Source organism: Hyperolius riggenbachi, chromosome 10, assembly GCF_040937935.1.
Source record: "Hyperolius riggenbachi isolate aHypRig1 chromosome 10, aHypRig1.pri, whole genome shotgun sequence".
NCBI lineage: Eukaryota > Metazoa > Chordata > Amphibia > Anura > Hyperoliidae > Hyperolius > Hyperolius riggenbachi.
The window spans coordinates 48,290,551-48,310,670 of NC_090655.1; the positions used below are offsets into that span (position 1 = coordinate 48,290,551).

Sequence of the window (20,120 nt, forward strand, 5' to 3'; positions counted from 1 at the left end):
CCCTTACTCTTTTTTTTCTCCGGAAACTGCACTGTTATATCTAGCTTGCTTTGTAAGCACGTGTGAACACGGCATAGATTGTATTTCAGCAGCTTCTGCAGAGAGGTGATGTGTATTTCCCTTTTCAGTCTCGTGTCACACTGAACTGCTCTTAGCCAATCAGTGAGGAGCAGAAATGTGGGAGGGGGAGATAACAAGCTCTCCTCTCCTCGTGCCAAATAGAGCCAGGCACAGCAGAAACATTTATCATTATATTGGAATACTTGCAATGCAGGGTCAGGTTGTAGACTGCATAATTTATTTATTTATTGTATTTATCAAGCGCCAACATATTACGCAGCGCTGACACAGGACAGTGGGTAAATGGAATTAGATTTTTATGGCTGACAATTCCGTTTTAAAATATTAGTATTTTGGTAATCAGGATCCGAGTCCTCTTGTTATATGTGAAGTTTTATTTTAGTGATTTGCCCCCTTTAAGCATCCAATTGGTATGAGTAATGGGTATCTCAGGCAGCCTTTCACTGAGATAACTTCACTCTGGAATATGATTACATTAGGTAATTATACACAAGGCAAAGAAGAATAAGTATTTATTGTGCAGCTCAAGTTATCATTATGCAAAAATGAATGAAAACCATTGACAGAGGAAAAGAGAACCAGTCACGGCCGTCCAGTGCTGCAGGCTGTTATCGCCAGACTCCCAGAAGTAGCGTTGATTTCAGTAAAGAGCAGCTCTGGTGCATTAGGCAGAGTGACAAGGCTGCCCAGGACCCAGCATGGAAATACGAGCTTCAAATCCTAGACAGGAGCCTGTCCTGTGACGGCCAGCAGCTATAATGACAGTCCCTCTTCATGAGATCTTCCGGTAGGTTTGCGTGCAGACAACATTCCGTGCTGTGATCTCCTGCCAAGACACAGAGGAAACCATCACCGATCAATATGCACCACCCCTGCGCAGCCCTATCCCTAATATTTATGCCTTTCATGCTTGCTGATCACTGGTGATCGGCAAAGTGACAAGATCGACAAATGAAAGGCGGAGATTGCGAGAAAACTCAAATTATGCTGTTTGTATATTGTTTTAGGAAAAATTGCTCTAAAATGATACAAACATGTACATACAATTAAAATTGCTCTGAAATCTCATAGCAAAATCGCAATTGCTAAGCACTTAGTGATTGCCTTTTACAGTTTGAACTAAACCTTACAATGGAGAAACTACTTTTTATTAGGCATAAAAATAAACAGAAACCATCATTAAATTGATGAGGTCGAACACAAGAATGTCTACCAAAGTACAAAACAAACACATAAAACCTTAAAGGATACCCGAGGTGACATGTGACATGAGATAGACATGTGTATGTACAGTGCCTAGCACACTAGTAATAACTAGGCTGTGTTCCTTTTTTTCTTTCTCTGCCTGAAAGAGTTAAATAACAGGTATGCAAGTAACAGTTTCTATCCGGGTCAGGACCGGGTGAGACTGGGTCAGACTATAGTATAATCCTCACTGATAAGTATTTACAGCCATAAAATGCTTTCCTGTCAGTAAATGGCTTCCTAGAGCAAAAAATAGATAAAAAGGTCAATATTTTATAGATTTGAGCTCTAGCATACGTCAATGACGTTGTCATTGAGCAGAGACAATGAAACAGTAAAAACTTAAAAACTCGATTCAAATTAAAAATAAAACTGAGGGATATCTACAAAGGTCATTTTTAGGAAAAGGAGGACAGATACAAGTGTTTTTCTCATCAGTTTATGTTCACCTCAGATGTCCTTTAAAGGGAGCCTGAAGCAAGAGGTATATGGTGGCTGCCATATTTATTTCCTTTTAAGCAATACCAGTTGCCTGGTTGTCCTGCTAATCCTCTGCCTCTAATATGCTTAGCCATAGAACCTGATCGTGCAAGCATTATCAGACACTACTGCAGCCAAATAGTTCAGCAGAGCTGCCAGGCAACTGGTATTGTTTAAAGAGGAGCTGTTAGGTATAAGGTCTCAGAGAAAATAAACACATATATCAGTAGCTAAAGATTGGCTGTACTTACATTACATATGCATTTCACTGTCCACGTTTGGATTTCACAGAATTTGTATATAGTATATGCAGAGATAGATGCTCCTGACAGCTCATGGCAGGCTCCATGTTTTTCTGTCAAATGTGTCGTCATGTCCTGCCTGCTTCCTGATCACAGAAAAGCTCATACTGAATAACACAGTGTGCAGTGAATATTAATGAGCCATGTGGCTAGGAACAATAGCTGACTCCTGCAGTGTACTCTGCCCGGAGATTTATCAGTGCTACACGCTGGACTGATTACAAGCTGCTGTAACGTCTCATTAGCAGCCGAGGGGAGGGCCCCAGAATGCTTTGCAGTATAGTATGCGGCTTGCGTCCTCTTGGGTTTTAACAGCCTTGCTGATAAGCACACATCAAAGGTAACTGAGATTTTTATCTTCACTAATGGCTTTTGGGCTTCCTTCTAAACTGTTTAACACAGGAGAATAGAGGTTTAAATTAGCTTCTGCAGCCTGACAGTTACTCTTTAAAAGGAAATAAATATGGCAGCCTCCATATTCTTCTCACCTGATTTGTATTTTAAAGCTATATTAAGATGGCATCTGCTTTTTGGAACAAAAAGCTCCAAGCCAGGAAGTTGACACTACTTTATAAGGGAGCCTGAAGCAACCACATACTTGTCACTTCAGGTTCCCTTTAAATGCCACTAATCTTAGCAAATGATCATCAAATGCGGTCAAAGTGGTGTTCATTGAAGTATTGGGTAATTTCTTGGAGAGACTGGGGTATGTATACAATCTCATGGAGGAGTGTAAAGTAAGATTGTAAGCCTTTGGCAGGGCCCTCTCTCCTTGTGTATCCTACTTGATTATGCATCCGGCCCACAGAATAACGTAGGAGTACTACTCTAGTGCATGATCAGGTGTATTAGAAGCAGTCTTCTTGGCAAACAGCCCTGGCCACGTAATGCCTGAGATGGGTGCCACTATAGCTACAGTGCTGTAGTTTACGGGCCACGCACGGGTAATTTGGGGTGCCGGCGATCGCCAGACCCCAAATTACTTCTCTCTCTAAATTGCATCAACTTGGAATGCGAATATGAGTTTTCAAAATTGACTGTAAGCCCAGGTTGCATTACTTTTCTAGTCTGGACTCTGTGCTCTGCGTCGCACTAGTTACCAGTATAGAAGGCCCAGGTGCTTTCCCCTTCCCGTATGTGTAATTAGCAGCACAGAACAACTGTTACTTATTTTTCTCACCTGCACAAAATATATGCCTATCAGGAAGCTTTGACAGTCCCAGTCTCGTTCAGCGAGGCCGGACTACTGGAAAGGCCACAAAGGCCCCAGTCTTAGGCAGTTGGTAGCCAAGAGGGCTGGACATGAACAAGGGATTGCTTTGTATCGGAGAGGAAACTGTAAATGGGAAGTAACAATACATACACCTACTTATTACCCCTATTGTGTTGTCTGTCACACCTATTATCATTGTCCATAACCTTATTTATTGTCCAAGGATGTGTAATATGTGGGTGCTACATAAATACAATCAATAATAATAATAACAAGGTGCAGCCACAAATAATAGGATCACAAACAAGAACTTGGCTACCTGTGAATGGCAGTTAGGCTTGGTTCCCACTTGTTAGGAAAATGTACTGTGCATTTAACAGAACGCAAAGTCTCGACCCTGAGGCAGGGCAATCGTGGGGGAGGGGGGATTTCAGAGCTGTAAGGGGGCATCAACTACTACTTCATTCCTTCTGAGAAAGGGGTCCATGTTTCAGATCAGGTGTTTTTGTGGCTACATTTGTTACGGGTGTGAAGATGATGATATCCACACTTGTTTTATGACCCTTGCAAGAAGGACCCCCAGGCTGTATGCGTCAGCAGAGGTAGGCAATGCAGAGGGTTTGAACATTGGGGGGGGGGGGGGGGCAACTAAAGTTTTGCTGAGGGGGGGGGCATGATTTGTAGTTATGCCTCTGTCCCGACTTGTTGCATTTTTATGGACTGGCGGATACATTTCCCATAGAGACCTATGGCGGAAACGCATCTACCCTGGACGTGACACTGAACCGGTCCACTCTGCTCTCTGCTGAATGGACCTTCGCAAGTGGGAACTGAGCCTTAAAGTGGCCATACATGGTACAATAAAAATGTTCGATTATCCCGTTTATTCGATCTAAATGATCGAATCGAATGAAAGTTGAAAATATTTTTTTTCGATCAAGAAATTCGAACGATTATCCCATTTTTTTCGAAAAAAATCAGATTGGACATGCTGGAAAAATCTGTATATTCGATCTAACGGAATAATCGAACTAAATTATCTAATCGAAAAAAAATGAAAAATTCTACCATGTATGGCCACCCTTATAGAGGATGCTACAAATGGGGAAGTGACTTCTTTTCTATGATGGACACAGGTGCCCTGGTGACACTGTTCAGTTCACAACCCTTCCTGCTTAATTGCATAGGTGAAAATGGGTTTTAGAGGCGATTTGAACCTTTTCACCTCCCCCAGCACGAGTATCTATGTTCCTGTATTTACACAAATATAAACAAATACAAACACTTCCTTCTGTTTCTATTTTTAGAACACACTAACTCTGTATCTCCCTCTTGTGGCCAAAAAGTAAAACCACATCCAAATACCCTATTATACACCTTCCCATAGAAAAATGAAATACATTTTCATTATTTTAAAAAACCCTTCGAGGTGAAATGGTGACCGTCTTAGAATATATAAACCTCTCACCATATGTAGCGTTTCGCCTTCCATCCAGTTCTTCCAGCCGCGGTTTGGCACTTCTCCCTTCTGGACACACACCAGGTTCTTCCCATCCCAGGTAACGGTGGTCTGATGGAAAGATGAATATGTGTTACCCAGAGAATGAGGAGAATGTGTAGGAGCTCCTGTAGGGGACTTAGGGGAGGACAGGCCCAGGGGGCAGGGAGGCATTTTCCACCTGGGCCACGATCTTTCCTTTACAAGGGGCTGTTGGAGGGCCATCAGCATGAAAGCAGGTAAAAAGGGCACCGGAGGCACTGTGTTAAACAATGGTGCCACCATTGCCAACAATGTTAAAAGCTGCGATTAGTGGCTACAATCGGTAATTTGGGCACTTGGAAGTGATTGCTTTATACAGTCGCTATTTGCTGTTATAGCTACTTCTAGCCAATATTTAGACGTTTATATCTGCTATTTACCTTCTATATAGCCTGTATTGATCTATTTCAATTGCTGTATTTTAGTTTATGCATTATTTTATTATAAAATAAACAATTAAAAATCGATTGCATAAGTGCTTGTTCTGAAAAATCTGCAAAGAGTTTGCGTCTCCTAAGGGAAACGTCACCCTAACCTTTTTATTACCGTAATATTGTTATTTTGCTATCTCTAGAAAGGTTGTTGAATTAACCCTTTTTACTACAGGATATAGCTAGAGTTCGGCTTTGCATATCCACACTCTTACTGCGGATTGGTAGCAGCGATCTGGTCCCTATATGAGATCGCAGATTGTATCGATTGTACATACAATCGAAATTGTCCTGTGTGAGGACTCACCAACCAATACAAAAGGTACTTTGCCTGCAGTGCTGAATGCCTTCAGGATTCCCTCAGGGTCTGAGGCTGAATGGTAAACTGGCAAAGGGAACAGGAATTGGAGGGTGACTGCACATTCCGTCACAGGAGGTAGCTGCAGTACATAGAAGGGGCGTGATAAAGAGGTTGGCCTGTATTTGTAAGAGAGGGTTTGCTGTACATGTACTTCACACATTGAAGAGGGGGATGATATGGAATAGGAGAACATACAAGGCATACAAGGATAGAGCCGTTAAAGGCATTCCAGGCCAAAGCCTACAGTGCCATTGGTCATGAAGGTCGCCATGCCCCTGATTAAGCCCTGCCCCTGAACTAAGCCCTGCCCCCCCCCCAGGATTTCTTGGCTGGGGTGACAAAAAGGCTAGAAACGGCACTGTACAAGGAAGTTGGCCTAGGGGTAGAAAAAGTATAAATGCAGCCTTGCATAGCTGCTAAGCCTTTGAATTCATATATGAAATAATAATTTCAAATAAATATGGGCCAATAATTCTAGCAATCTGCTGAACAAGAAGGGTGTATTGTTTCTCGATAATGGTGGAATTTCACTTGCAGTCAAAAGAGATAATTACTCAGAATGGCTGTAATTTCTCAAAGTGACCAGTAGGTGTCAGTGTAGGATGAGAGACTGATTCGATTGCAGCGCTGCTATAGACTAAGTAGATGGAGTGGGAGGGGAGTGGGGGTGGTGGGGTGCAGGGAGATTTATAAATGTATTAATACATATGTGGCTGATGTCGTGTTAATCTAATGCCTACAAGCCAAGGACACGACTGACTGTAGTCATAGCAGACCATTTACTGTCAAGAGCCATTCAGTAGTAGTGGGGGGTGGTATGTCTGACTACATAATGATTCAGGCAGGCAGCAATAAATATGCAGTAGCAATAAAAAGTATTTGAACCCTTATATGGATTTCTGCACAAATTGGTCATAAAATGTGATCTGATCTTCATCTAAGTCACAACAATAGACACAGTCTACTTAAACAAATACTGCACAAATAATTACATGTTTTGAACACATCATGTAAACATTCACAGTGCAGGTGGTAAAAGTATGTGAACCCTTGGATTTAATAACTAGTTGAACCTCCTTTGGCAGCAATAACTTCAACCAAACGTTTCCTGTAGTTGCAGATCAGATGTGCACAACGGTCAGGAGGAATTTTTGACCATTTGTCTTTACAGAACTGTTTCAGTTCATCAATATTCTAGGCATGTCTTGTGTAAATCGCTTTCTTGAGGTCATGCCACAGCATCTCAATCGCGTTGAGGTCTGGACTCTGACTGGGCCACTCCAGAAGTTGTATTTTCTTCTGTTTAAAGAATTACTGTAGGGGGGTCGGGGAAAATGAGTTGAACTTACCTGGGGCTTCTAATGGTCCCCTGCTGACATCCTGTGCCCGCGCATGCTCCGGCCCCGCCTCCGGTTCACTTATGGAATTTCCGACTTTAAAGTCGCAAAACCACTGTGCCTGCACAGCTGTGTCCTCGCTCCCGCTGACGTCACCAGGAGCGTACTGCGCAGGCACAGACCATACTGGGCCTGTGCAATACAGTCCTGGTGACCTCAGCGGGAGGGAGGGGGCGGCTGCGAAGGTGCAGTGGTTTTCTGATTTTTAAGTCGGAAATTCCAGGAGTGATCCGGAGGCGGGAGTGGAGCGTCGGTGAGTGGCTGCGCAGGGACAGGATGTCTGGGTGGGACCATTAGAAGCCCCGGGTAAGTTCAACTCATTTTCCCCCGACCCCCATACAGTAGTCCTTTAAGTCATTCTGTTGATTTGCTTCTATGCTTTGGGTCATTGTCCTGTTGCAGCACCTATCGTCTTCTGAGCTTCAGCTGGTGGTGGCCAGATGGCCTCCTACTAAAAAGCAATGCTTAGTTTGGAAAGCAAACCAAAACTAAGCATTGCTTTTTAGTAGGAGGGCTTTTCTGTCTCGTTTAGTCCCCTATACTCTCCTTGTGGTTTTGGGTCACCCGAAGCTGCTTGGCCGGGGACGGATTTAGGCCAAGGCCAACTAGGCCATGGCCTATGGCACCACAGTAGCCTATGGCACCACAGTAGCAAGGGCGGGTGAGCAGCAAGCTACCCGCCTGGTGCAGCATTTGCAAGCTTGAAAATGCTGCAGTGCAGGGAGATTGGGCAAACGCCTGACTGCAGTACCCTCCTTCCAGCCACCTGTGCAATGGCCGCTCTGCTCTTGTGCACGGTAGCGTTGTGGAGGGTGGCTATGGAATGGGGCAACATTGCAGAGTTGTAAGCGGAGGAAGTGAAATAGCAGCCACCAGTTACTCACACCTCCGCTTGTCTCCAGTTTTAGACACTTCCTCTCCCCTTCCACATGTGACTGAGAGATGGCTGTTTGAGGGACACATATACAGCAGTGGCTGATGGAGATGGAGGGGAAAAGGAAGCTTCTACACTGGAGATGAGCGGAGAAAGGCATTGCTGCTGTGGTGTGGAAGCGAGTTGGCTGCCTATACTGAAAGGAGGAATAAGGAAGTCATCTGGCTATCTATACTAGAGGAAAGGGGCGGAGTGGTCATTTCGCTACCTATATTGAAGGGGGGCGGCTGGGGACAGTGGCATTGGGTGGTAAAAAGTACAAATCCAGCCCCGTGCTTGGTTACTGTGTTGTACTGGTCCAAGCCCTATCCTATAGAGCCATATCAATCCCTGCCATGCACTGATGAGGACCAAAAGTCCTAAACATGCTGTCTGCATTTGAAGTTCATGTAGCTCTGTAAAATTTAAAGCTATAGGCTTGCTAGACACCAGCGAGTCTGGATGTTAGCCTGGCTTTCAGGGACATAAAGAGATAATTTGAATATTCAGTAGCGGTGCATTATGGGTAACCACAGATGTTCACTTAAAGCTGAATTATTGTAAATTCCTTCTGTTTTAAGAAGGCAAACCACATTAAGCATTGCTTTTTAGTAGGAGAGCTTTTCGGTCTCTTGTAGTCCCTGTACAGGACTCCAGGGATCGGTACTGGATGGGTGATATATATCACCAGCTTTTCATGTGTGTTTTTTAAGACAGCCCCAATGCTGGGAAATAGGGGTCCAGGGTTTTGTTGTTAACCAGCAGGTTGCCAGCATCTCATGCAACTAATGGAAATAGCTGCAAAAACAACCTAACACCCTGGACTGATTTCAAAAGTATTAGCGAGGAAGAGATCTCAGACACCCTCTGTCGTCTCCGCCAGACAACCTGCGACCTGGACCCTGGGCCAACTAAACATATGCTGAAATGCCCTGACCTGCTTGGTCCAGCATTTCACAAAATAGTAAATTGCTCTCTGCAAGCAGGGAGGTTTCCTACCTCTCTAAAAGAAGGAATCATCAAGCCCCTTCTCAAAAAACCTTCCATGGATCCAGATGCTATGAGCAGCTACAGACCTGTCTCCAACCTCCCCTTCTTAGGTAAAGTTATTGAAAAGGCTGTCTATCTGCAACTTGAAACCAGGCTGTCAGTAAACAACATCCTGGACCCTCTACAATCTGGCTTTAAGAAACACCACAGCTGTGAAACAGCCCTCATCCAAGTCTGCAACGATCTGCTCATGGCAAGGGACAGAGGGGAATGCTCCATCCTAATCCTGTTGGATCTCTCAGCTGCTTTTGATACAGTTGACCATGAAATCCTGCTTAACAGACTGCAGGAGTACTGTGGCATCAGTGGATCAGTCCTTCAGTGGTTCAGATCATTCCTGACTGACAGAACACAGAGAGTATCCCTAGGACCTATAATGTCCAAACCTGCACCTCTACAATTCGGAGTGCCACAAGGATCAATCCTATCCCCTCTGCTGTTTGCAATCTACATGTTGCCACTCGGTACACTTATCCAACGACATGGCCTGACGTACCACTGCTACGCCGATGACACACAGCTATACCTGTCCTTCAAACCTGGTGGAACAGACCCTACCCCAAAAATAAACTCTTGCTTAGCTGAGCTTCAGGCATGGATGAATGATAACTGGTTAAAACTGAATGCTGACAAAACTGAGGTCCTGTTTGTCCAAAGCCAGTGCTCGCCATCAAAACAGCTCTATCCTAAAGCAACACCAATCAGGATTGGGAATTCAGACATAAACAGCTCCAACCTTGTGCGCAGCCTTGGCGTACTAATCGATGGGGAATTGAGTTTCAGAAACCAAATTTCATCTGTAGTTAAATCTTCCTTCTTTCATCTGAAGAACATTGCAAAGATTAAACATCTGATTCCCCCAGAGGATCTTCAAACCCTAGTCCACGCCTTCATCACATCACGGCTGGACTACTGCAATGCCCTTTATGCTGGCCTCCCCAAAAAAGACCTGCGTCGCCTGCAATTAGTGCAGAATGCTGCTGCCAGATTGCTAACAAACCAGCCTCGCCACTGTCACATTACACCGATCCTTCGCTCACTGCACTGGCTACCAGTAGAATGGAGAATACTCTTCAAGATTGGACTGCTGACATTCAAATCCCTGCACAATCTGGGCCCTGGATACATGAAGGACTTGCTGAAGCTGCACCACACCTCTCACAACCTCAGATCAGCAAGTTCTATAAACTTGGTCACTCCCAGAGTGCACCTCAAAAAATCTGGAGACAGAGCCTTCTGTCATGCTGCCCCTACTCTTTGGAACTCCCTACCACACCCAGTAAAGACAGCACCATCCCTGGAGCTATTCAAATCCAGACTGAAAAGCCACCTGTTTAGCCTGGCATTTCCAGATTTATAAAATTCTTCCCCTGTACCACGATGGTCGGAGCCATGCTTATGCGCTTTGAGTCCCACGGGAGAAAAGCGCTTTACAAATGTTATTTGTTGTTGTTGTTGTTTTATTTCTTTTCCCAGGGCCCGGATCCTGTAATAGATGGAAGGTTGGGTCGGTCCATCTATTCCTCCCAGCAAGGGGGGCTGGACAATGAAGGTTGGTGGGAGAGGTGATAAATGCACAGGTCTCACACTGGGCGTCGGCTTTTTCCTGAGTCAGTTTGTGAGCTGTGAGGATATGTGAGCTAAGGCTGGAGTCTGTACTGCCCAGAGACCTGTGGATTACAAATACCTCTTCAGACTGGTAAAGAGTACCCATGCAAGTGTGCTGGACTGTATTCTGTGTGTTGTAATGAAGAGAATCTGTTTTGTTGCCTTAGGCCTCGTTCACATCTGCTGCGCTGAAAAACGTGTTAAAGCGCATGGTAAAAAACGCATGCGCTTGTGCGCGCTTTAGTCCGCGTTTCTGTGCGTTGCGCTGCGCTTCTTTAAAGCACGTTTTGCTTACTGTAGCAGCAGCAGTTGTCAATAAAACTTTGTTTTTGTATGTAAATGTATTTTTTTCTCCAATTAGGGGTAAAAACGCATGCGCTTCTATGCGCTTGTACGCGCTTCTATGCGCTAAAAAAGCGGACCCATTCACTTGCATTGCTGTGCGCTTTCCAGCTCAACGCACAGAAATGCCTGCAACACTACGTTTCTGTAACGCTGCTCAGCGCAGCGCATAGATGTGAACCAGCTACATTTAGTTACATGGAAAAATCAATACCTTGCTGAACGCACAGGGCAGTGCGCTGTGGAAAGCGCACAGAAACGGCCCTGATGTGAACGAGGCCTTACTGCTGAGGATAAGCTGTTGCTTTTTGTTTGCTGGCAAGAAGCCAATGTTTTGTTTGCTGGCAGGTAGCCAGTTTGTTTGATAAACAATAAATAGACTGTTTTTGAAACTTTACAACTGCCTCCCTGTGGTTGCATTGATCCCCAAAAAACCGCATATCACATCCCCTATACTCTCGTTGTGGTTTTGGGTCACCCCGGGCTGCTTGGTCACTGTACTGTCATTTGTAAAAACAGTTCATTTTTTTTAAGTGTCTTATACAGTCAGTTAGAGGTCCTATAATGCTGGCAAAGGTTCAAAAATGTAACAGTGAGCGCACACCACCTTTTATTATTATTATTTAGTATTTATATAGCGCCGACATATTACGCAGCGCTGTGTACAGTGTGTATATATATATATATATATCTTGTCACTAACTGTCCCTCGAAGGAGCTCACAATCTAATCCCTACCATTGCCATATGTCTATATTATGTAGTGTAGGTACTGTAGTCTAGGGCCAATTTTTTTAGGGGGAGCCAGTTAACTTATCCGTATGTTTTTGGAATGTGGGAGGAAAACGGAGTGCCCGGAGGAAACCCACACAGACACAGAGAGAACATACAAACTCTTTGCAGATAGTGCCCTGTCTGGGATTCGAACCAGGGACCCAGCCGCTGCAAGGCAAGAGAGCTAACCACTACGCCAGCGTACATTTGAATACGGCGCTGGTAGACTTGGGCGCAGGATCCAGCTGTTAAATGGCTGGTCCTGCTTCTGCACAAGTCCGGGGCGTTTTAATTACTATTCCCCCTCCAGGCCGACATGGATAGTGGGGGAATGAAATAATTCGGCTTCCAGCGATTGCTGGAGGCCGAATTATTGTGTTTTTTAAGCAACTTCGGCTCCGTCTTCTGACGGAGCCGACCTTCCTCACTGAGCGCCGCTATAGACTGATTCCCATTACAGTCTATGGCGGCACTGGCTGCGCCCAAATCTAGCAGCGCTGAAAAGCACTGCTCCGACTACGCCACCGTGCTGCCTTACAACAATACTCTTCAAAGCGGTGCACCATCCGGATTAATAGCACAGAATAATGAAAGTAATCATGTAAAGAGAGAAGTATCCAGGAGCAACTCCGCTATCTTGTATAAGAACATCCAAACTTTATTCCAACATCTTCTTAAAAAAGTAACAAAAAGGGGCAGTAAAAAACATGTAAAAATACTTATCACATCCAGGTTGCAATTGCAGCATTAGTGTCAGTCACAGAGAGGTGCGGAGGTACAGAGTTGAGGATCGTTTCACCCCCATCGGGGCTTTATTAAGACTTGATAAAGCCCCGATTGGGGGGGGGGGGGCGAAACGATCATCGACTCTGTACCTCCGCACCTCTCTGTGACTGACACTAATGCTGCAATTGCGATCTGGATGTGATAAGTATTTTTACATGTTTTTTACTGCCCCTTTTTGTTACTTTTTTAAGAAGATGTTGGAATAAAGTTTAGATGTTCTTATACAAGATAGCGGAGTTGCTCCTGGATTCTCCTCTGTTTAGATTATTACTATAATGCTGGGAATACACAATGACTGATCAATTTCCATTCACTTCTATGAGAAAATTGATCAGAAAAATGATCTAAATCAGATCGGACCTGTCGGAAATTATCTATTACGCCATATATTTGCCAAAAAACTCATTGTGTATTTCCAGCATTACACGCTATGAGTGAGTTACTATATATGATTGATTGATTGATAGGATATTTCATGGTGTCAGTGGTATGAATTGTGCAGCATACTCTGTAAAACATCAGCACTATGTAAATTCATAATGATAATAGAAAGACTGGATATCTCTTTCCCACTTTTACCTTACAGATGCGCCCATCCATCACTGCCAGGTTCTCTTCAAACTCCTCCCCCAGGGTGAAGTCCATGATGTAGTTCTTGAAAGTGCTGAGGGTTTTGATGATCATGTGGTTTCCATCGACCACAAATTCCTTCTGCGGCCGCAGGAGGAGCACAATCTTCCTCAGTGCAATGTTAATATCTGAAGAGAGACACAAGGCTGGAATTTACCTTATAGACACAATAATTTATCTTCAATATGGTTATCAGCATTGTGTTTCTACAAAGACCATCTTGGCCGGTACCTGACATGGAAGAAGGGAGACTGCCTAGGAAGGCAAACGAGTATGTTTCCAGGCCACGTCATAGTAATAGAAGCCATGTTGTATGTGCAGTCCGTGCATCAAGATAAACAATTGAATGTTTTTCATCACTAGTTACCTAGATCACTGTACATCAGGATTATCAAACTCAACTACAAAGTGGGCTGAAATTATCAAACTCAACTACAAAGTGGGCTGAAATTGAACACTGGGACCAAGTTACAGGCCAACCTCAACGTCTAGTAGCCACCTCCCTGCCTTATAAAGTTCCGTGGTGTCTAGTGGCCTTCCTCCCTCCCCTATACTTTTCCCTGGAGACTAATGCTTCCTCCCTCCCCTATACTGTTTCCTGGTGTCTAGAGGTCTTCCTTCACTCCCCTATACAGTTCCCTGGTGTCTAGTGGTCCCCTCCCTCCCCTATACAGTTCTCTGGTGTCTAGTGTCTACCTGTCTCCCCTCTACAGTTCCCTGGTGTGTAGTGACTCCCCTCATCTATACAGTTCCCTGATGTTTAGTGCTTTCCCCCATAAGTCTTCCCTGGTGAACCAGGCTTCACCTCTAATATAGTTTTTCTGGTGGTCTAGAGTGGGCCAAACATAATGCAAAGTGAGGAAACCTCTTGTTGGCCAAATTGGATGGCTCTGTGGGCCAAATTTGGCCCGCGGGCTTGAGTTTGACATAATTTAAAGGGAACCAAAAGTGAGACTGATATGGAGGCTGACATATTGTTTTCTTTTTAAACAATAAAAATTGCCTGGCTGCCCTATTTTTAGCCATAGACCCTGAACAAGACAAGACAAATAACATTTATATTGCGCTTTTCTTCTGGCGGACTCAAAGCGCCAGAGCAGCAGCCACTAGGGCGTGCTCTATAGGCAGTAGCAGTGTTAGGGAAACTTGCCTAAGGTCTCCTACTGAAAAGCATGCAGATCACATGTTTCTGACAAAAATCTTACAAGATGAGCCACATGCTTGTTTCAGGTGTGTGATTCAGATACTACTGATACCTGAATAATCAGCAGGACTGCCAGGCAACCGGTATTGTTTAAAAGGAAATAAATATGGTGGTCTCCATGTACCTCTAGCTTCAGGTTCACTTTAAGAGACTCTTGGAGTACAGTTCTTGGATTTCAGCATTGCTATTGCTGGGACTCTCTTAGCCCAGAAACCTGGATGACTGCCGTCATGTACAGACAGGAAGTGACAACTGGGTGAGGCTGCACAGGACCCGTGGGCAGACATTTGACTCCTGACTTATTTAATGAGACACCCATTTCAGAACACTGAATGATTTGTAGCTGGGGGTGCAAACATGAGAATTTGTGGCAGTTCCATCCACCAAAGCATAATGCGATTTTTTTTTTCCAGTATGTTTAGCAAATTAATTCATCGGCTTGATTATTATTCCAGGCTGTATTATTCCGCCACATCTCCTGTCTGTTTCAGTAACCATTTTTTTGCATTTCCATACATATCTGTAACCCCATTATTGTGCATTATCCTCCCCTCGCCTCTGCTGGGATCTGCTTTGCTGCTGCTGTAATTGGCGGGGGAGGGTGGAAGGCGATAGTAATGAACGCTTTCTAGACATGTAACTAGCGATGATGAAAGACCTCCTCGGGGATGGAAACACGTTAGCCTGGCTGCACTTTTCATCCCTGTGATGTCAGTTCAATAAAATCCATTTTTAATTGCGGAACGGAAAGTTGTTGAATTTTCCATACTTCAAGCCCGGCTCTCGCCAGCGATGTTTCCTGGCCCATGTGTCACTCGGTCCAGAGCTTGTCTCTGTCAGTGTAGAAAGTCCTTGATTAGGTCATATCATTTTTATAGTACCAGGTAAGGAAACGTCTGTGCCACCGATTGTCCGCACTGTAGCCTTTCAAAGCTCCAGGCTGTGATCTTCTTGGACAGGTTTTGTCTGTGCCGTGCCCTGCCCATAGGCGGGACACTACAGGGTGCAGCCCCTGCAACTGCAGTGTGGCTGAGCTCTGTGGGCAGCACACAGGGATACCTCATTCAGGTCATAAAAAGGATTGGTCCTAGTACTGACCCTTGTGGGACTCCACTCATAGGTTGCCTACTTTCAGTATGATCGGTTTACCACCACTCTTTGCCTTCTGCCCTTTAGCCAGTTCTTAATCCACATTAGTTCTGGATCCTCAGCTTCTGCATCAGGATATTGTGAGGAACAATGTCAAATGCCTTTGCAAAGGGCAAGTATATGACATCTATTTCCTTCCCAAGATCTAAATTCACATTCACCACGTCACAAATTGTGGGTATAAAATGTAAGCATTGCACAGTGTTTCAAACAGAAATACTACCAGAGGCGTAACAACAAAGACCCAAACACTCGCAGAGCCTTAACAGAGCATGGGGCAGGAACGTTGGTGCAGGGATGGGAAGGCTCAGTGGTATCCAGAACCTAACCTCTACTTCATAGCCACGTCAAATCAAATGTGGCGGCAGCTCTTGAGAAATCCTGCAGGCACGTATGGGAGTGGAAAATGCGTAGGGCAGTTAGACAAAGGTCATTGGAAGACCAGAGGGGGCGGCCTGGAGTATACCTGTGAGCAAGTTTATGCACATATTTATGGGCCAGGCATAGAATTTTGAAACTTATTCTGAATTGGATAGGGAGCCAGTGCAGGGATTTGATGGGCATGTAAACATTGGAAGGGCATGTGGAAGTGACATAACATAATCCATCAAAACAATTCACAGTTACAACCAAGCAGCAGTTCTGAGAGATGTACTGGATCTTATAATGTCTTATGATTTATGTCATGTTATATTATCCTATCTATTAGATGTTAGTGATAACATCCAATCATTATGTCATCTCTAATAGTGTATAGCATCTGCTGCTGACACATCTCTCCTTACCTATGGCTTTGAGATATTCCTCCAGGTTTTCTTGGGACACCAGCTCAAACTTCCCATTCAGCTTGTCGACCATGTTGACACTCCTGAGCACTTGTATGAGGATGACTCTATGCTCCGCGTTGACGCGCTAACTCATTCTCTGCTGCTTCTGTCTTCGCTCTCATCTGATCTGCTTCTCTTTAATGTGTCCAGTAATCCCCATTATGTAGGAGCTGAGCCCAGCCCAACATATAATCTCTGATTATTACAACAATGACCACGTTAACCTGTGGTCCACTAGCAGTGCCAGGCCTCTCTATATTCTGCAGAGCGTGCTTTGTTACTGTTTGTTTGTATTTGCTTTAGCTGCCTGTTATTCTGCTTATTGTGTTCATTACCATTATTTCTGAATCACTGAGCTGCAATCAGTATGCAGATCAGGTGACTGTACTGGCTGTTCCAGGTGTGACTGCACTGGTTGCATGCTTGTTCCAGGTGTGACTGCACTGGTTGCATGCTTGTTCCAGGTGTGACTGCACTGGGTGCATTTTTGTCCCAGGTGTGACTGCACTGGCTGCATGCTGGTCCCAGGAGTGAATACACTGGTTGCATGCTTGTTCCAGGTGTAAATGCACTGGCTGCATGCTTGTTTTAGGTGTGATGGCATTGGCTGCAGGCTTTTTCCAGGTGTGGCTCCGAAACTTCTGCAGCCTAAATGCCTCTGTTGGATAATAGAGTACTTGTGATGAATCAGGGGGTGCATCTAGGCTGCTGGGGATTTCCTGATTGATTCGGGGGCGCACATCTGATGGGTTCAGTGAGGGTTTCTGAAGTTCTAATGGGATCAAGTTTTACTTCGCAAGGGTCCATTGGGTTACTTCTGAAAGGATCATGTGATACTTCTAGTGGGTCTAGTGGGCTTCCTCTGATGGGATCAGGGGACACTTCTGGTGTGTCCAGTGGGGAACTTGCGGTGGCATTGGGTGATAATTCTGGTAGCTCCAGTAGAGTGCTCTGAAGTTATGAAAGGATCACGTGACATTTCTTATGAGATGATGTAATAGTTCCGGAAGTTCCAGGAAGAGGGGTGCTTCTGGTGGGTTCAGCAGGAATACTTCTAAAAGTCTGATGGCACCACGTGACACTTCTAATAGGATCATGTGATACTTCTAGTGGGTCCAGTGGGCTTCTTCTGATGGGATTAGGTAATACTTCTAGTGCATCTATGGGGTGTTTTTGGTGGATCTAATGGGGCACATCTGAAGTTATGGTTAGATCAGCTAACATTTCTCAATGGATCAGGTCACACCTATGGTGGTATCAGTTAATACTTTTTACAGTACCAGTTGATACTTTTGTGGGATCCATCATCCAGTGATAACTGTTATGGTATTAGTTGTCATTACCAGATACTTGGTGTGATGGGATCAGTTGATACTTCTGCTCAGATAAGGTTATGCTCCAGGTGACATTATTGGACACTTGTGGTGGGGCCACTTCTGGTGAGGTCAGTGGGTACTTCTGTTTGTCACAAAAGTCACCTAACAAGGTTTGTTTTAAACAAAACAAAGCAGTGATATTTTAGTCAGTTACAAGAAGAATAAGAGTGCTTGGAAAGCATTGGTACACTTCCATAGTCCTATGGGACATTACACCTTACTGGTGATCTTGTACTTATAGGATATATTCAGGGATAATGTCTGTAGAGGTGTCTCCAGACTCCAGGAAATGTTGTGCGCACTATATACATACATAGCATACAGGTGTGACCCTTAAGCATATGGCACTAATTTGTGTCTGTCATGAGAGATCTTGTCTGCGCAGATTAGCCGCCTTAAGGTTGTGTCTGTCTTGCAACATGTTATCTAACAGCTGAGCTGGGTGATGTAATGGTCACAGCTCACCTGAGGAGGACATAGAGGAGCTTACCTTTACTTCAAGATTCTCTTCCAATAAGGCCTCATTTAAAGGGCACCTAAAGTGAAAGTTTCCCAGTTTAACTTACCTGGAATTTCTTCCAGCCACTCACAGGCTTCTGCGCATGAATGGCCCTGTCCACCGGCCTCTTCGATCAAGCCCTGTGGCAGGGAGCATTCTGCACATGCGCAGTTGCAGTATTTGCGAACTGCCCAATCACAGAATGCTCCTACCTATGGGAGCACAATATATGAGGCTTGCGGCCAGGGCCGGTTCTAGACCTTTTGCTGCCTGAGGCAAACTTGTGAGGATGAGCCCTCCCACTCCCCCCACCTCAATCTTCCCCAGATTTGGTATGATTGCACAGCACCCGACAATTTACTCTGCTTCATTTAATGTTCTCACACGACATGCTGCAGCTCAACACAATAGCACACTGACTGGCTGCGAGTCTGTGACAAATTGCTCACCCGCAGCTACTCCATTCTTCCTTAGCCAGGACAGCAGTGCCACCTCCTCCCTTCTGCTGTGCAAGTCAAATGAAACACTGCTGCTCTCCTGCCTCCTCACTCACTGTCAGACTCCTCACACAGCACAACAAGCTGCTTTTCCCCAATGATGACCTCTTCAACTCGCTCTCCTCTCGCTTTTCCTCCTACTCTGTACTGTGTTTACACTAACAAAGTCAAACATGCTGCCCCTCTAATCTCTGCGCCTGCTGCAAATGTTTCACCTTGCTTCATGAGAGAACCGGCCCTTCTCACGGCCCAGGGCCATGCATGCAGCTTTCAGAGGGGCGCAGCTGCTTAAAGTGGATCCGAGATGAAAAACTAACTATAACAAGTAACTTGTCTATATATCTTATCTAAAGTTTAGATAGTTTACACAGCAAATCTAGCTGCAAACAGCTTCAACAGTTTATGATTATCTATTCCTGTGATACAATGAGAGCGACCATGTTGTTTGTAAACATTACACAGAGGCAGGCTTATATGCATCTTGAGCAAAAAACCTAATCCTCCGTTGTCCTCCCTCCTCCCCTCTGCCTCTGAAATCTCTGGCTAGTAATACCTCCCCCTCCTCCTGCCCAGATTGAGCTCCCATGAGCCCTTGCTACTGTCTGAGAGTGCCTTCGCTCTCTGAAAACCTGTGGGTGTGGCTTGTTTAGTTTATAGGGAATTAGAGTATTAAAACAAAAACAAAAAGTATTTGGCTTGAGGAATTGCCTATTAACAATAGGAAAGGAACACAATTATGCAATGAGTAAAAGTTCATCTCGGATCCACTTTAATGCAAAAGTGCAAAATGATGGGGAAAGACCAGAAGGACTTCAGAAAGCTGGAAGAAGCCCCAGGAAAGTTAAACTGGGCAACTTTATTTCACTGTAGGTTTCCTTTGAGGGCCCTTTAACACTTGCAGGTAAATACTGTGTTGCTTTACTCTATTTCACCGCAAGGGGCGGCAAAAGCAATGAAAGTCTGCTGAGACTTTCACACTTAATTCTGTCCATTGCAGTGGTCCGGAAGTATCCGAGCTGATGTAAGGGCAGCAGCATGTTACCGCAAGCACCGTGCTTAACTCGCTGTGGTTGAGGTGGTGGAAGTCTAAGGGTGACGCAGTAAGTGTAAACGCTGGACCGCGGTGCATCGCAGCGCACATGCATGGAACCAACCAGAATCCCAGTGACTTACTTCCTGCCCAGCACTTCCTACCCATGATCCTGTCAGTGCATTCTGCTGCAGGGTCCTATGATTTTTGTTTTTTGGATTGCAGAGGGATGCGGCAGGGGCATCAAATTGCACCGCAATAATCAAGTGTGAAAACAGCCTGAATCAAATTTTCAATAAAGTATTAAGGCAGTCGTTATCGGCAGCTTCAGCCAACTTTGATTTACACTTAATCAGTTGGTACGCGTTTTTTTCTTCTTCTCCATA

At 44.7% G+C, this 20,120-nt stretch overlaps 2 protein-coding genes across 4 annotated transcripts in view; one reads left to right on the forward strand and one right to left on the reverse strand.

Annotated features, from left to right (window-relative positions):
* CLSTN3 (calsyntenin 3) overlaps positions 1-20,120 on the forward strand; it is a 245,713-nt gene that overhangs the window by 73,297 nt on the left and 152,296 nt on the right. The gene's annotated exons all lie outside the window — the stretch shown is intronic.
* Positions 578-16,477, reverse strand: RBP5 (retinol binding protein 5). The gene is made up of 4 exons (XM_068258857.1): positions 16,291-16,477; positions 13,102-13,280; positions 4,790-4,891; positions 578-907 (listed from the first exon to the last, which is right to left on the reverse strand). Exons 1-4 carry the CDS (start codon positions 16,361-16,363, stop codon positions 854-856), a joined length of 408 nt encoding a protein of 135 aa, XP_068114958.1. The 5' UTR covers positions 16,364-16,477; the 3' UTR covers positions 578-853.